The 17,737-nt window shown below is 36.2% G+C and overlaps 2 protein-coding genes across 3 annotated transcripts in view; one reads left to right on the forward strand and one right to left on the reverse strand.

Moving 5' to 3' along the window:
* On the forward strand, positions 1-6,511 carry LOC129235727 (glutathione S-transferase 1-1-like). 2 transcript variants are annotated; one of them, XM_054869734.1, is made up of 2 exons: positions 1-97; positions 5,685-6,511. In XM_054869734.1, the coding sequence occupies exon 2, from the start codon at positions 5,716-5,718 to the stop codon at positions 6,355-6,357; it is 642 nt and encodes a 213-aa protein (XP_054725709.1). In that variant the 5' UTR covers positions 1-97; positions 5,685-5,715; the 3' UTR covers positions 6,358-6,511. The 2 variants fall into 2 exon arrangements, with proteins under 2 accessions (XP_054725709.1, XP_054725708.1); XM_054869733.1 differs by lacking the exon at positions 1-97 and adding an exon at positions 521-648.
* Positions 6,512-6,542: 31 nt separating this feature from the next.
* The window catches only part of LOC129236738 (cadherin-89D), a 52,631-nt gene continuing 41,436 nt past the window's right edge, over positions 6,543-17,737 (reverse strand). Inside the window, exons 11-15 of the mRNA XM_054870934.1 lie at positions 16,847-17,101; positions 15,296-15,754; positions 10,538-10,684; positions 7,021-7,287; positions 6,543-6,910 (exon numbers count right to left, since the gene is read on the reverse strand). Of these exons, the coding sequence (XP_054726909.1) occupies positions 6,592-6,910; positions 7,021-7,287; positions 10,538-10,684; positions 15,296-15,754; positions 16,847-17,101 (1,447 nt within the window). The 3' untranslated portion in view covers positions 6,543-6,591. The remainder of the gene's footprint in view (positions 6,911-7,020; positions 7,288-10,537; positions 10,685-15,295; positions 15,755-16,846; positions 17,102-17,737) is intronic.

A 17,737-nucleotide genomic window follows, 5' to 3' on the forward strand; every position in this document is an offset into this window, starting at 1 on the left:
GCTGCAGTTGTAACGTCTCAGGTACTATGTGTTTTTATTTGCTCTGACAGAAATAACAGAAGTTGAATTGGAAGAAATCCTCAATTTTATCTGTTGAGTAAGTTAAAATAAATTATTTTAATAGGACAATAACGGGATTATTAACGGACTCCTGGTTGGGTATTGAGCATTCAACAGTGTGTGTCATACAGGCCTTTCCAGCTTATCTTATTTTTCGTTCGTAAAATATTTGTGGTTACTTTAAAATACCATAAATAATATATTTTTATAAGATGAATGCTATTCGTCATTTTATGTTGATATGGTTACAGTACATAAGTATTGTGTATGCATTATACATAAGTATGATATGTTTAACTATGAGCTTACATATTTCTTTTAAATCAAATTATGTTGGCTTGTTGTAAAAGAGAAATAGTGGAAGAGAAACTCAGCGATGGAGGTTCTCTTATTACTCGTATAAACCCCAATGTTATTCTCTACAAAGGAGTGACTCACTTCATACCATTTGCTTAGAGCGGCTTATCGAAAAGTGATCGAACGTTAAAGAAACAAGGCAAGCTAAAGTTTAATACGAGTATAAAAAGTAAGAGGTCGATGCTGCGGTATCAGTTACTAATACAATAGTTCGGTGCTTTTAACGTTAAGGTAAGTTGGAAATATTGAAGAGGGCGGCCAATGGTGTATGTATGTATTTGAAATGCCAGTGATTGGAGATTAGTGTCTTGTACAGAAAAGTATAATATAGACCTATGCTTCATGCCTTTCAAAACGTTAATTAGATAAAGTGAAAGAAAAAGGGCGTGATGGTACATAGACTGGTTATATTTAAATTTGCTAACAGAAAAATTTATTTGCATATTATTGAAGGCAATAAACAAGGCTGAGTGTGCTTTCGGTTCGTAGCTTCTAGCGAAGTGCCGGTAGAAGAAATCTAATACCAACAAAATAATTTCGTTGTCATTGTTTACATTGTTTCTTGAAAAGAATTAGGCAATTTAATGAACCCTTAACTATATTCTTTACACGATTACCATTAAAGCGAAAATACAAAAATTTTAAGCTTTATTCATATAGAGAGAAAACTAGCTTACATCGATTCAATCGTTAATTGATTTAGAGAGCGCGCACCGGCATACATTCATTGTTGTAATTAAAAACAACCTTCATTTAGTAAGTGAGGGGAACCTTGGGCTTTGGCGCTATGATGAAAATTTGCAAAAAAGTTATTTTGTAATAAAATCACCTTCGTACATATGTAAATTGTAATCAATGCCGCAAATGTAAAGTGCAATGAGAGAGTGTTCTTCTGCACCCACTCAAAATGACCACAACTGAAGTAACGGTCAGTATTTGCAGAGAGCCTTTACTGAGCAGCTGCTGCAACACTTTGAATAGCATAGAAACTATGAAGGCTGTCCGAGACGTCGAAAAGTGAGCAATGAATTTGAATTGAAAAATTATATTTCTTTTTCCGCTGTCAAGGGCAAACAGACTTGAAGTGGAAAGGGTGACCATATTGCATATGTATATGTAACTACAGTGCATTAAATAATTATAGCACCACGGCTTAGCGTATAGCGATAATATTTCTATTCTATTCTATTGTAAGTTTTGATAATTTATTTATTTCTTATTTAATTTTAGCAATTTTTTTATGAAAATATCATGCATTAGTTCAATAAATTTATTCTCCAACAGAAACCATATAAGTTTGATTTCCAAATTTTGTGAAAAAAAATATTCAAAAAATTTTCATAAAAATTTCACTCTTTTTATAAGAAGTTTTAGAATTTTTTAAAATAATTGAGTTCTAATATAGTTATGTGTAGGTTTTAAGTGACGCAAAAACCACGCTGATTATTCACTTTTACTGGCGGACTTATTCATTTTCTCGCTATAACAAATGCTCGAGAGTTTTATTTAAATATATAGAAAAAATACCCAAGACTTTTTGCGCAAAAAAAATAAATAAATAAAAATTTAACTTCGAATTTGCACTCTATTATATCAAAATATATATAATCTGCGTAAATAGTTGTAAAAATATTCATTAAAATGTGTGAAACTTTTATAAAAATTTGATAAATTTTTTTTTTATTTACATCAAGTTTCAAACTTTGGATTAATGTGGTTTTTGGGGAGAATGAACTATATTTTCGTAAAAAACTCTTAAAATTAAATAAGAAATAAAAAGAACTTATCAATAATAATACGCCAATAATAGACAAGCACTATTAAAGGTTGAAGTGAACTGAAATTGGAAATTGAAGAAACTACTGTTGTTCGAAATGCTGTTGTTACAAACGACTTTTCTGGGTATAAGAAATCCTATATATGTATGTAGATCACAACTAGTGTGAAATATTTTCTTTTCCACGCAGTTCACCCAATCTTTTCTTCCTTCGCTCTTTAAACCAGTTCGGTTATCGCTCTGTTGAACATTGAATTACACTTCATCTTTGGGACTGTTTATCACCTTACCGCTTGCTCTCGGAGTTTGGCTGCTGATAAGTGACCCTATAGTTAGAAAAAAATTGTAACTTCATTCCATTGCTTCATACACTTAGCGGGTATACGAGTGTAATCTGTCACAAATCAAAATGTGAGCACGTACAGGATCACTCGGCTATGAACAAAGATTTTTATGTAAGAAAGTAGTCCAAAAAAAGATTTTATCTAAAACTCAAGATGAAAGTATAACCCTTTGTATACTGCCCGGGTCGAATAGATCCGATATAGTTTTTTTTTTGTATTCCCATTACAATATCCGCTGCTTTCAATCTGGTAATTTTCCATTTTGTTTATTTCCATGACTTCTGTAATATTTCAAAGAATATTATTTTTTAATAATTTTTAGTATTGTTAGTAATAACTCTCTAAGAGGAACTATCATCCGAATGGTATATAAGGATTAAGGGGGAACGGCACTGTAGGGGGTCAAAAAATATTCGATTTTCGGGAATTTGTTTTTGTAAGTAGGAATGATTATTAGAGGATCAGACAAAAGGCAATTTATTATATGTATGTATATGTATTAAATTATTTATGTTGAGGTAAATTTTTATTAAAAAATATTGAAAATTGACAAACTTGTGTAAATAAACATAACGAGTTAAAAGAAATGACGTCATCTGGTGGCAGCGATACAGCAATGAATAATCATCTGAAATCAAAAAACCAAAAATTTTATTAATGTACACAATAGTGGCTATCGTTGTACGTAGCCTGTTTTTTTTGTTTTTTTTTTTTTGACAAAATGGTGGTGATTGGAATTTCGATGTGTGGTTTTCACCATTTTTTTTTATTGTCAACAGGCTACGACTACGTACAACGATAGCCAATGCGGTAACTAAAAATTTTGGAAAAAAAGAAATTAAAATCGGTTCATTAGTCTTCGAGAAATCGTTGCCACCGTATCAAAAAAAAGTCGTTTCGAGAAAAACGCGTTCGAAATAAAGCATCGTATCAAACCGACGGGCACTCACTTAAGTGCACATAGAATCGGGAATAACGCGAATTTCGCTTTAAAATTTTTACCACATTTTCTTGAGTAGTTATACTAACAATCAATTTATGTAAAAAAAAATCGATTTTTTTGAATTTTCACACTGGCGTTCCCCCTTAAGCGAGTTTTGTTTCTTCCTTTCGTGAACTTCTTATTTATCGGGCGACTTGGAAATTTGAAATGTAAGCCTACAAATCTATGCTATTCGATTGCCAGTCCTTCTCCTAAATGCCGGAAATTGGGCTCTTTGCTAAATACTAATAACAGTTTCGAATATAGCTTATTTGAATTCACGGTCATTTTGAAGGTTTTTTTTAATTAAACAGAAACCAAGCTTGGCTGGCCATACTTAAATATACACCCCATACTTACATATACACCCGTTATAAACGCACAATAATTTTATTTCTATTTTTATTGTGCTTTAGAGATATTATTTTTACATGCACTGTTTGGGCAAGCGCTTTGAGTTCAAGTTCACTTTACAGGCATCAAAAACATCATCATTTGTGTTAGGCAAGAAGAGAGTAGACAAATATAACTGTTGCAAAATAATAAACGCTTTTTGGGAACTCGACCAAAATATTTTTTATTTACTCCCCCTAGTAATGCGTGGAATTTCGACTCTTTTCAATAATTTCAAAATTTCTGTTTGGCATTGAATCGAATGACTTTTGCTTTAGTTGTGTGCTAAGGGAGTCCCATGAACCAATAATGACACCTTTCAACTGTTCCTTTGTAGAGTACTGCTTATTTCCTTCATAAACTGCTCGAACCATTGCATACCACACATTCTCCGTGATACTGAGATCTGAAGAAATTGCAGGCCACTCTAGAAAAGTCAGTCAATACATTGTTCAGCAAGTGTACTCAAAGTGCGAGGAGATGTATGACAGGCCGCATTATCTTGCTGGAAAACAAGCTTTTCGCCCGAATTCACATTGGGAAATGGCAGCAATTTGTCCGAAAGTAAGCTTGGAAGGAGGCGGAGGCACTGAGAACTTTCTCTGTGAGTGTCATGCCTTTGCTAGAGCAAGACTACGAGTTTTGGTTCCGATATCGTTAGAATGAGTAATATTCGGCCTCTAAAACTAGAGGATATTTACAAATTTACCAAAGAATCTGGAAAATTCTCACAGGATCAACTACCTCTGTCTCTGTCTCTATTCTTTCCGATCTTTTTCTCTGATACTTTTCACCTTTCCCCCTTGACAATCTACCCTCTTTCCAGAGCTCTAAACACAATAGGCTTTTTAGCCTGCGTGTTTTAGGAGCCACCAAATCTCTTGCCGCTCCTTTGCTGGACCAATTCAAATTTCAATTTCAAGCTTATGTTCTCTTAGGAATTGAAAACACGCGAATCATTCCAATATTTTTAAAATCCATCTGATCCCTCTAAGTTAGATTTCTTTTCATCAGTTAAGATAAGCGTAAAAAAATTGGTAAAATTTGGAAATTGTTTTTTTATTTTAAACTCCCAGATTCCAATTACGATCTATATTATAACGAGCGAAGGTTTTCCATTTCATTTTGTACTCAGCCGTAAGTTTTGGAGAACTTAAAACCCGAAGGCCTTAAAACTCGACTGAAAGTGGCCCGAGAAAAACTGAGCCCACAATCAGCCTTGATATCACGTAAGCTCTTTGTACCACTTGAAAAACTTTACGCACTACACAGGTATTTACAATTTATTTTCGTCCACGCTAATTATTTGAAGCTCAATATTTGTTTTTTTTTTTTTAATTTCGCACGATACAATCACTTCTTCCGGGTAGACGGCCTATGTATCATATATCCCGAAATGACTTTTTTCGGAAGCAAAGCTAAAATTTAACGTTTTTTCATTTCCGAAAGCTATGTAGCAGTTTTTAAATACACGGTGGCGCAAAATTAATCAACCAATCTTGTGTTTCAATAACTTTTTTTCTAAATACAAAAAATAAATATTTTTAGTAATGATAATCTTGATTTTGACTTTCTTTATACTGCATCTGTCAAGTTCACAAGTGTCAAATTGACGTACGTCGTCATTTCCGAAAATTATAAATCTTCCGATAGGTTCGTACATTTTGGCCACCTTGTATATGGATTTGTACATATTTGCCCAAAAGTCAAACAAAATAAAGGGCTCTTCACTCCATTACTTGCACGCAATAATTCTTGATTTCTTTTTCAGCAAATACTAAAACAGCTCAGTAACTGCAAATATGGACTTTTATTACGCTGCCGGTTCCGCTCCCAGCCGGTGTGCCCTTATGACCGCGAAAACACTTAATATTGAGCTGAATAAGAAGCATTTAGATCTCACGAGCTGCGACCAATACAAACCTGATTATTTGAAACTGAATCCACAACACAGCGTTCCAACTTTGGTGGACAATGGTTTCGTTCTGTTGGAATCACGCGCCATTATGATCTATCTGGTTGAGAAATACGGCAAAGACGACTCCCTGTATCCCAAGTGTCCTAAGAAGAAGGCCGTGATCAACCAACGTTTGTACTTCGATGTGGGCACGTTGTATAAGAGTTTCTCTGATTACTATTTTCCGCAAATGTTTGGCAATTCCCCTCCTCTTCCCGAGCTACACGCGAAAGCCGATGATGCCTTCAAATTGCTAGACATCTTCCTAGAGGGACACACCTATGTGGCTGGTGACACATTCAGTTTAGCCGACATTTCTGTTGTTTCCACTGTGTCCTCATTTGAAGTGCTCAATTTTGATTTCAGCAAACATGCTAATGTGAACAAATGGTATGCGAATGCGAAGAAGGAGGTGCCCGGCTTCGATGAGAACTGGCAGGGCTGTTTGGAGTTCAAGGAGAAATTTTCAAAAGCAGTTCAAAAATAGTTTGTAATGTCAAATAATAACTAGTATGTTTTAATGTTTATACTATTTTTTGGTAAAATTCTTATTTATTGCACATCTCTTTACTCTTTAAAATACTCTTGCAACAGGTACTTTGCTACTATGTACTCGTAAATAAAATAAAAATTACAATTTAAATACTAATTACATTCATACGCACATTTATATTAATAATTTAGTATTTCGTTTTTTTTTTTTGCAATTCACTAAAATCTTTTAAAAAATCGAACTAGACTTTGCATAGTCCATCGGTCGTCGAAACGATTGCTCCAAATTATGTAGTCGCTCTTCCAGATCATTCATGGAGTTGCGTAGTATATGGCCGCGAGGACGCAAAGAAATCTGCGGCGAATTCTGCACCAAGTCATCTTTCACGCCGGAGAAGGAGTGTCGTGCGCACGAGTGCTTTTCGAATTTCGTATTTTGATAGTCGTGCCGATGGTGATCGCATAGTGAATTATGCATGGCATGCGAATTGCGACAATTGGATGCCACCAATGGCTCATCATTCTTAAGTGAGTCTTCGTAGTTGTCACTGATCATATGAAGGAGAGAGTATTTGGTTTGTAATATTTTGGGATAGAATAAAAATGCCAGATATACGAGCATATTAGAGCATGTAAGTTTAACGAAATTCTTAATTACCTGCTTTCGTTTCCCATCGTTGCTGTCACACTTCCGCCACTACCACTCGTATTGTTGTTGCTATTGCCGTTGCTGTTACTGTTGCCGTTATGCTTATGCTTGGCATGTCTGGGACATAGCAATTCTAATTTATTCAAACTTTGTGAGTGCTGTGAGCTGGTTTTAAAAGAATCCGGCGAAGTTTCATATAACTCACGGCTGCTAAGGAAGTCAACTCCAGAATCTTGACCATTTGAATGTAACGAAAACATGGAGGTCTCATATCCGCTGGGTGAAAAAAGGAGTAATACATATAAATATAGTAGCAAATAACCAGTATGTGCTGCTCTGCTCTTTAGGCAAAGTGTGTGCTCGTATATTAAGGTGGAGAGATATTACGAGTATTTGGACTTTTATTATATACTACAAAGTCCGGCCCTCGGCATCAGCTGTCTGTTAGTTGGCTAAATGACAGTCAAGAGTATTGTTTACAAGCGCGCGGAAGAATTTTGTCGAAAGTAAACGCGAAAAGAGAAAATCAGTAATGGATTTCAAACGTAATAGTGTGATTGCATTATACAGATTTAAGCCCGTTAGACTATTTTTTGTGGGGAGCCGTTAAGGACAAATGCTATGTGAAATATTCAGAGATGATTGATGCTTTAAAACACGAAATCGAAGTTACCATTCATGAAATTGGAGCCCAAACAATCGAAAATGTGCTTAAAAATTGGGTTGATCGAATGGCCTACTGTAAAGCCAGTCGTGGCAGTCATTTGAACGATATTATTTTTCATTCATAAATGACAATGTTCAATCTTCAAAATAAAAAAAAAAGTTTGAAGTTTTTTTTTATAGCCGATTCAAAAAGCAAATTTTACATGGCCCACCCTATAGATATTTAGCTGGAAAAGCACAACCAGCGATTGTCCGTGAGCTTCAGCACCTTTAAGTAAATAAAGGTTTTGTTTATCGCACCAGTACTCGTTACAATGATACTGGTAGCATCGCGAAACGTGAAGAAACGACTTGAGCGAAATCCCCGACGAAGTGCCAATCAAATGGCGAAAGAACTGAAAATATCTGACCGTAGCATCCGCTGCATACTCAAAATTGATGACAAAGTCAAGCCTTGCAAGTCTTCGGAGGCGAATCCGATGGATTATTCTCATTGGGCCATTTTGGGCAAAATAGCTGCAAGTGACATTCTGCCAGCTTGCGATTCGTTTCTGGACCTTCTCAAGGTCATAGTCAAGGCAAGAGGTGGTCACATCCAGCAAAAGTAAATTGATTCTTAATTTGGTATTATTTTTACACATTTTTTACTTTGAATTGAATAGAAGTAATTTTCCAAATTAAATTTATGGCCTTTTTAATTGGTTACACTTCGATTGCCGGACCCTGTAATAAACTGCATATAACACAGATTTTAAGTTTTATGCTTGTAACTAATCTTTAACTGTTTTACATAATAAAAATGTTAATAGAAATAAAATTTAAATAATGTTATATACTATATAATTGGCGCGTACACCCTTTTTGAGTGTTTGGCCGAGCTCCTCCTCCTAGTTGTGGTTTGCGTCTTTATGTTGTTCCACAAATGGAGGGACCTATAGTTTCAAGCCGACTCCGAACGGCAAATATTTGTATGAGGAGCTTTTTCATGGCAGAAATACACTCGGAGGTTTGCCATTGCCTGCCGAGGGTCGACTGCTATTAGAAAAATGTTTTCTTAATTTTGATGTTTCACCGAGATTCGAACCTGCATTCTCTCTGTGAATTCCAAATGGTAGTCACGCACCAACCCATTCGGCCACGGCGGCCGCCGTATGTAGTGTACAGAAAAAGTAGTCCATTATTTTTGCGTAACATTTTGGCGCAAATGGCTTAAAACTGTTTTATAGCCAATTTTTAACTCTTGCCGATGCTACGACTACTAACATGCCGGTCAACTTCGATTAATTGTGTGATTTTATCTACATTTTTGACATTATCGACATTTTATTTAACATCAAAAATGCCTGAAGGGAATCGACGAAACCAAAATTGCCCGTAATTAGCTGTTACCATACCGGCACCATAATAACATTCACAATTTCAGCGGCCTGGCTAGCACTTTCATCTTTATCAAAGAAAAACTTTAAAATGCACCGAATTTTGTTGACTTCCATTGTTAACACCCTGTAACTCACAACTGAATGGAATAAACAAAAAACAGCAAAATAATATTTTTAGTGCGAAATGTCCCCTTGACAACGAGTATAAAATTTAAATTGATTGTTAAATAATTTACGCGACTTTGATCACCACAGCCATCTACCGAAAAATAATGGATTTCTTTTTGCCCAGCCTAATGTTTACATTTAAAAGAACTTGCTCGTTGTTTGCCACTACTTCTTCCAGTCTTTTGAGAAGTGTACAAGTTCCGCAACAATAGAATTCCTCGACTTTTGAGGGGAATCATGTTTTGACTTCTTCATTCCGAAAATGTCGATCGACACAAATAGTATTCGGAAGGAGCAACGGCTGGAGGGTACGTTAAGATGATCTCGCATTTCAGTGTTTCTAAGCATATGCTTATACCTTTGGCAAGCTGTTTAGCGTTATTGAGCTGGAGGCCAACTTTGTCGTATCTCCCTTGATACTGTGGTCGTTTTTCAGTTCAGTTCTTGGCTCAAATGCATAAATAGCATTCGATATCGGCCTCTATGGGGATTTCACTTCGTTTTTATAGAGAGTGAATATTTGAAAATTTTTTGCTTTCCACCTCTATGCCGGTGTGCGAAATTAAAATCACCGGTTTTGAAGCAGTCATACAACTTACGGCCCGTGCTTTCACTAATTAAGGTCTCACCGTAAGTATTTGCATAATACCATTCAGTGGGCCTGAGCTTTACTTGAATGAAAGTCGAAAATTAACGAAAACAGGGAATTCGGCACAACAACTCATACCTTTGAACGGGAACTAATTCTTAAAGCAACATCAGCATTTTGTGTAATAATTTACAACTATCGATTTCGACTAGCGTTTACTACTACGGTCAGCTATCGAATTACGGCGGAGGCAAAATTGTATGCTTATAATTAATAGTTGCCATAAATACCACATATTGTGGTAGAGTATCAGCTCAAGTTCATCAATAGCACATTGAGCGTCGTCTTTCAAGAAAGGGGTTATTATCATAGACTTTCACTTTCAGAAAACCCCAAAGAAAGAAATCTAATCCATAACTAAATTTTATAATCGAAAACAGATTACGCTAAATTTAAAATATGCGGCCTTAAAGAGACACCCTTCATATAAATACTTGTACCACTATAAAAAATAATTTATGAATGTAGGTATGTACGTGGCACATAATGCATTTTTTATGTGTAAAATATTCTGGTAAAACCCAGTTTGTGTTTGAACAACAACATTCCATTCCAATGCATTGTTTGTAGTTCCACAAATTTTTTTTTTCCTTTCAAATTTTTGTTATTTCTTTTTATCAATGCTTTTCATTTTTTTCTTTTAAAGATTTGTATTTGAACTTACAGATTATTGACCGGTTGGCATGAATTGTATTTGAGCACAAATGGCAGCGACGTGGGCTCGTTCTCAAATGTTGCACAGCGATTAGCTGCCACTGACTTGGCAATGGATTTGGGAAGTGGCACATCGATGTATTCGCGTTGTCGTTGGCTGTGTAAGAACAGAACAAAAATAATATGCATTTTAGTTTTATATAATATGTGAGCGCGCACATACATATGTACGTATGTAAGTTTCTATACTGAATGAAGGATTTTTATTAAGTAAACTGTTAGAGACACGGTTGAAAGAAATACTTTTGTAGGTGACATAAAAAATAATAATAAGGGCTTTTAGCACCTTACTATTTTCAATACAATGGCTTCTACGACTTACAAGCAGGGGCTGGTGAACGATCGATACAAGCTCTTTCTCGTGATCAATCGCGACTTACTATTTATTGTTTACGAGTTACCATGAATGGGAGAGTTGCGCTGCGAATCAGAAGGATTTTACGATATCTCAAAAAAGAATGAGAACGTCCGGAACGATTGCAGGTGAGCACACTTCGCTGTCAGCGTCGTCGGTTTGGTCTCTCGCGAACGTTCGTTGGCAGTGACTGAATAAATGTCTTGGATCATCGGCCGTGTTATGCTTCGAGCTGTCTCTATAAAACTTTGGATGACTTCTTTGAATTTACGTAGTCATCTAATTTTACAGAAATAAGATACTTAGCGGCCACCGTACCTGAAGTCGTTTGTGCATGACTACCATTTGGTAGAGCGGAATTTGAAATCTGTTGAGGGAATGATTTTTTTCTAATAGAGTCGGTTTTCGACTGGCAATAGCTAACCTCTCAGTGTATTGGTACGGCACTGGACGGCATACAACTGTAGGTCACTCCGTTTGCAGGAAAGTTCAAGACGCACACCACAAATAGGAGGAAGAGCTCGGCCAAACACCCAAAAAAATTCTGGGAAAATCGTTTTAGATACATATGGTCATTTCTTATTAATTTGGTTACATGATATTCAAAACTCAATTGGTGTTGAGATATTTGAAGTCAAAGATTATTTAAAAACAATAGTTTTGCTGTACGCCCACTTTTTTTAAATTACTTTTTTCTGAAATTTGTTAAAAAGTATACAGAACCCGCTGTTTATTCATGGATAAAGAACCTGTTAGGTTGTAGAATAATAAGGGCGGAATGGAATGAAATTAAACTCAGTAGCATGCGAGGGTATGCCACAAGGTGGTGTTCTATCGCCACTTTTCTGGCTACTCGCATTTAATGAGTTACTTAAGAAATTTGAAGGTACGAAAGGAAGAAATTAGTAGCATATGCAGATCATATAGCCATAGTAGTGACAGACAAATACCTAATCACCGTGAGTGACATAATGAATAATACACTCGCAGCAGTGTACGAATGGGTAACACAGGCAGGCCTAGGGATAAATGCTGATAAGACGGATATGATACTTTTACTCTTTTACTAACTCTTAAAAACACCACAAAGTACCTTAGAATAATTTCGGATAGTAAACTATCATAGAAGTGCAATATACTACTGTGGGCAAAAAGTAAGGTGAATTTGGTTGTAAAATGAAAAATCTTTATTTATTCTTGTAAATCAATTTCATCCCCTTCAAAATAATCCTCTCTCGATGAAATACCTTTATGCCAACGATTTTTCCAATCCCCGAAACATGCCAAATACTCCATTTCCGGTATAGCCATCAGCACCTTCTTCGATTCAGCTTTAATCTCCTCAATCGACTCGAAACGCGTTCCCCGGAGTGGTCTCTTGAGTTTTGGGAATAGCCAGAAGTCACACGGAGGCAAGTCAGGCGAATACGGTGGTTGCGGAACGATATGCGTGGAATTTTTGGAGAAATGGTCACGAAAAACGAGTGCAGTGCGAGACGGTGCATTATCGTGATGCAAAAATCAATTCTGGTCTTTTTAGACGAATTGCTTCACGTAAACGACGCATAACGCTCAAATAATATTCCTTATTATCAGTTTGGCCAGGTGGAAGGAATTCATAGTGCACCACACCACGAAAATCGAACAAAAGTCTCATCATGACCTTTATTTTTGAACGACTTTGACGTGCTCTTATCGGTCTGGCCTCGCCTTTAGCACGATATTCGCTTGATTGTTCGGTTGTTTCAGAGTCGTAAGCATAAATCCAAGTCTCATCTCCCATAATGATGCATTTGAGCTTGTCCTGATAGTCTGAAAGCATTGTTTCACACACATCAACGCGACGACTTTTTTCCAAGAAATTGAGAGTTTTCGGTACCAAACGTGATTTGACTTTTCGTAGGCCCAAATGGTCTTTCAAAATGGTTTTCACAGATCCTTCTGATATTCCGATCATATCAGTAAGGTCTTTAATAGTCAACCGACGATTTTTGAGCACTAACTCCTTCACTTTATTGACGTGTTGGTCATCTGTTGACGTCGATGGTCGTCCGGAGCGCTCCAAGTCATCAACACGTTCTCGACCCTCTTTGAAGTCTTTGTACCACTTATAAACATTTTTCTGCGACATGGTCGACTCACCAAATGCCTTCTGCAACATGCTAAACGTTTCCGCAGCCTAAACTTTATTCCGCAAACAAAATTTGATGGCACTTCTCTGCTCAATCAAATCAGACATTGTAAAAATCGAAAAATGCACTCTTGGTCGTAAATATATTACTGATAATGACATTCACATAAAAGTTGGCCCAGATGTTATTAACAGTGCTGCCAACTCATGAAAAAAATAACTAGAGCGAAATTTTAATCCCGTGAAGTTTGACAAATAAATGCACCTTACTTTTTGCCCACAGTAGTATTAGAGAGGAAGAAAAAGGCCAGTAGCGCACTATACGCATGTAAAAAGATGCTGGGAGTTACATGGGGTCTATCTCCTGCTATAATATATTGGGGCTACTCAGCCATAGTAAAGCCAATATTACTAACGGTGCTCTGGTGTGGTGGACTGCGATAAGAAAACCGAAATATAAAAAACCTATGGAAAGTATTTAACGTCTTTATGCACTCTGCACCACAGGTGCATTGAGAACTACTCCAGTGCAGCGCTTGAAAGAATACTCAACTTGTCACCGATTGATATTGCGGCGGAATGTCTAGCAGATAAATCGGCCGTAAGACTCAGCGTGACAGGCGAATTTACCTGTAAAACATTCGGACATAGCTCAATATGCTTGAGTTATAGCGGGTCTAGACGGACTATATGACTCCAAAATGCAGTTGGGTGAAGAAATTCCGAACAACAATAGAAGAAGATGGATGGAAAAGAGGAATGAAACCTAACCCAAATACTCTTAATACATATATGTATTCACTGATGGCTCGAAAATGTTAGACAGAGTAGGGGTAGGGATGTATTGCGCAGAGCTGGGCATCAGGCAGCCATTTAAGCTCCCTGATCTCTGCAGTATCTTTCAAGCAGAAGTCTTTGCTGTAGGTAAGGCTGCGGCATAGCATTCGCTAAGACATCAAGCAACGCCAAAATAAATAAATACGTTGACAGCCAAGCGGCGATAAAAGCAATAAGCTCATATGAAATTTCATCATCGAAAATTATCTGTACACAGAATGCAGATAAATATGTCCGATTCGTAGTAGCTCTGTTCAGAAAAGAAAGCAGAACTATCGTAGGTATGCTGACAGGCCACAATTTGCTAGCGGCGCACGCATACAAGATAGGAGTTACACACAACGATAGCTGCAGATTTTGCAATGAACTGGAAGGGAGGGAAACGCTAGAACACCTTCTATGTTCTTGCCCTGCGTTACTTGGAACCATATTAAAATGCTTGTGAGCTTTACAATATGAGAAGTTAGAATGCCTCTCGGGGATAGAGCTTCAGAGTTTACTTAGATTCGCAAAAGACGCAGACATATTACAAGATGTCTACTACAAAGAAACGTAAAGGCCTAGCTCAATCTGGTAACAGTAAGGACCAATAGGTCTATGTGATGGCTTTCAGCCAGCCATGTCAACCTAACCTTATCTAAAGAATATGGAAATTAATTAAAATCAGCAATGAAATTTGAACAAACAGTAAAAATGGCTGCTTGATAAAATTTGGAATTTACGATTCTTCACTAAGAGTTTCCTACTTTATACCATAAAAGAGTAATCTGGGATGTAAGCTGTACCGAAAACTATTTTAAAAGCTTAAAAAAGATAAACTAAAGAAAGAACCGATAAGCGGATGCAGGCTTAGCCAGTGGAGGGAAAAATTTAATAGGAAGGAAAAAAATCTTAAAATATATTAAAAATAACAAAAGTTTTGAAAACACATTTGTAATTTAACCAGCTTGTATGTTCATATCTATCATATATCAATCTGATCGATGTAGAAGTCTTAAATACAACAAAAAAAAAAAAATAGAAGTCTTAATTTTATTTCTGAATAACTTTTTTACTAAATAACAAAAATTAATTTTGAGTGCTAGAAATCTTTATTTTGACCTTGACAACTTGTTTATTCACTCAGCTGTCATATTCACAAGTGCTAAATAGGATTGATGTACGATGTAATTTGTAAAAATTATAAATCATCCGATAGCTCCTTTGATTTTGCGCCACCTTGTATATTATAAGAAGGCAACAATGTACTTAAGGTGCAACTCTCATAACAACTTCGGAGTGACCCATTTATGTGTGTACTTACTATATGTAACAATGCTTGTAGTGGACAACATTTTTTAGTAAGAATTTAACCTAGATATTTTTAAACTACTTGTAGAACTTACTCGACATGCTGTTGATGTTGCGTTTGTTGTTGTTGCCCATGCCCATTGAGAGCGTAATGATTTAAGTGCGAATGAAGTGCATGATTATGATTGTGCGGATGATGATGTTGGTGAAGAGACTGTTGTTGATGATCTTTTTGTTGTTGTTGCGAATGCTGAGGATCGCCATTTGGTGAGGCAGCAACAGCGGTCGATTGTGTCTGCGACGAGGATGAGCATACCGATTCTGGAATGAAAGAACTTGTGGTCTTGACTGACTTACCGCATAGTTGCACTTGTTGGTGTTGTTGCTGTTGCTGCAGCTGCACTTGTTTCTTTTGCTGTTGCTTGTGTTGCAATTGACGTTGGCGACTATGATGTGTACGGCAATTGCCGGCCGCCATAAGGCTTGTGCGAGCGACACTATAAGTTAGACCGGTTTCCGATGAGGGAAATTCCGGCTGCGTCCAAATAGTGCTGCTAATGAGGCGAACGGCAGCGATCAAAGTCAATGGCGGCAAAGTGGTTGTTGTTGTTGTTGTTATATGTGTATTTTAATGGCAATATAAAAGAAAATATAAGTAAGGGAAATAAATGCGCGTGTACGTGATTTTGTTGGCTTATGTGAATTGATGTGCTCGATTTGCGCAAGGACTTGAAACGAATGCTTCGTAATCTGCGCATGTGCATACATACATACAATACATGTATATATATAATTACTACATAAACATACATGCATACATGCATACATATATAAATATTTGTTCTACTTAAATGCCAGTTTTTTGCTACACTACTCTGCCCCTCTAAATAATTCTGTACGCTGTTCTACTACACTTGGCCTCAGACATGACTTTGGTCAGTTTTGTTCAAATCGCGCATAACAGGTTGCTACTGAGTTGGTTGGGAATGTCATGGCTAAAAAGAAACACGACAAATATGGGTTTAATATAGCAATGCACCGTTTAGTGGTAATGCTGAACTTGCTATGTAATGCAATGTGAGTGATGTTGTTGTAAACCTCCTTATGCACATGATTTTATTTTACAGTTATAAATTTTTGTGTGCAGGTGCAAGTGGCAAAAACAAGTTGTCATGTGACAAAAAAGAAGGCTCACCAGCCCGAGCCAATAAATATTTTTAATGAGCGCCTGTTGACTGATGGCAAACAGTTTAGGCCAATATTTATGTGGGTATTTCTGTGCTAATTAGCTGACGAGCTTTTGACCGCTGGATCATAGAAAATAAACAAACAACCAACTCGTTTCCATTACTTCACATTTATTATTCCATGTGTTCCAAGTGTTCTTGTTTTTGTTTTGTACTAAATACTTGCACTAACATAGACTATAGCTAACCTAAATCTCTAAATGGTGACTATGCTATCTTTAAAACTATTCGGTTTAATAATATTATATTTTTCTCACATATCAGTCTTAACGTATTTCCAATTACAATAACGTAATAATGCCTCCACATATGTATGCATGTAAAAGTACGTGTGCGCATAATTGTAAAAGTTCTCATAAAAATATTTGTTTTAATTGCTTCTTTTTATTGTTTCTTTACCGTTTCTGACGTAGGCACAAAAAGCAAAGCGCAGTCATTGCCGCTCCAATGCCGCACAACACAATCAACACAATGCTCACTATCTCCAAGCCGCTGATGAAATTCGCCGAATGCGGTGTTTTGCGCGCCAATTGTCCAAATTCAGCCAATTCTATAATGCGTGGCATTATATTGTTGCTGTCGTATTGGCCACTTTCTTCCTGTTGCTGTTGCCGTTGGAACTGCAATGCGTCTAGTTGCAGACTAGCCAGTAACCTGAGAAGAGAAAAAAGGAGAGGAATGCAATAGCAGTCGAAAATAGTTATACAAAAAACAAAAAAACATACAGCTATTTACTAGAAAGCCTTTGTTTGTTATTGTTAAATAACTATATTTAAAAATGTGTTTGTTGTTGAAATCTTTAGAGTATGCAAAGGTAACTCGTGCAAATTCAAACAAAACAATGGTATATTTCAAATGAAAGCAAGAGCCTCCAGTTATGCCGCCTGTTGTCAAAAGTATTTACGCAGCATTAAAAGGTTATTTCTTTGTGAAATTAAATTATATTTTAAGATGTTATATAAATATTTATTTACTCATTAATGTCTAACAAAATTCCGAACAGACATTTAAGATATGAATTCAAAATTAGAATACAAATTTTAAAATATTTAAGATTAAAAAGTGTAGAACAATAAGATTCTCGACCTGAGAAACCATTAAATTGCTAAAAATATATAAATACAAGTTAAAACAGAATTTTAACAAAATTAATAATTATGAAAGTAAAATGACAAATATTTTCGAAGTATTATTTTAATTTCTTACATAGAAAGTATTTTTTTAATTGCATTTGAAACACCTGCTTGGCCTTAGAAAGGTACAAATCCAATCACCAAATCCTCCTATTTA

The sequence above is a fragment of the Anastrepha obliqua genome, chromosome 1 (assembly GCF_027943255.1).
Source record: "Anastrepha obliqua isolate idAnaObli1 chromosome 1, idAnaObli1_1.0, whole genome shotgun sequence".
Lineage (NCBI taxonomy): Eukaryota > Metazoa > Arthropoda > Insecta > Diptera > Tephritidae > Anastrepha > Anastrepha obliqua.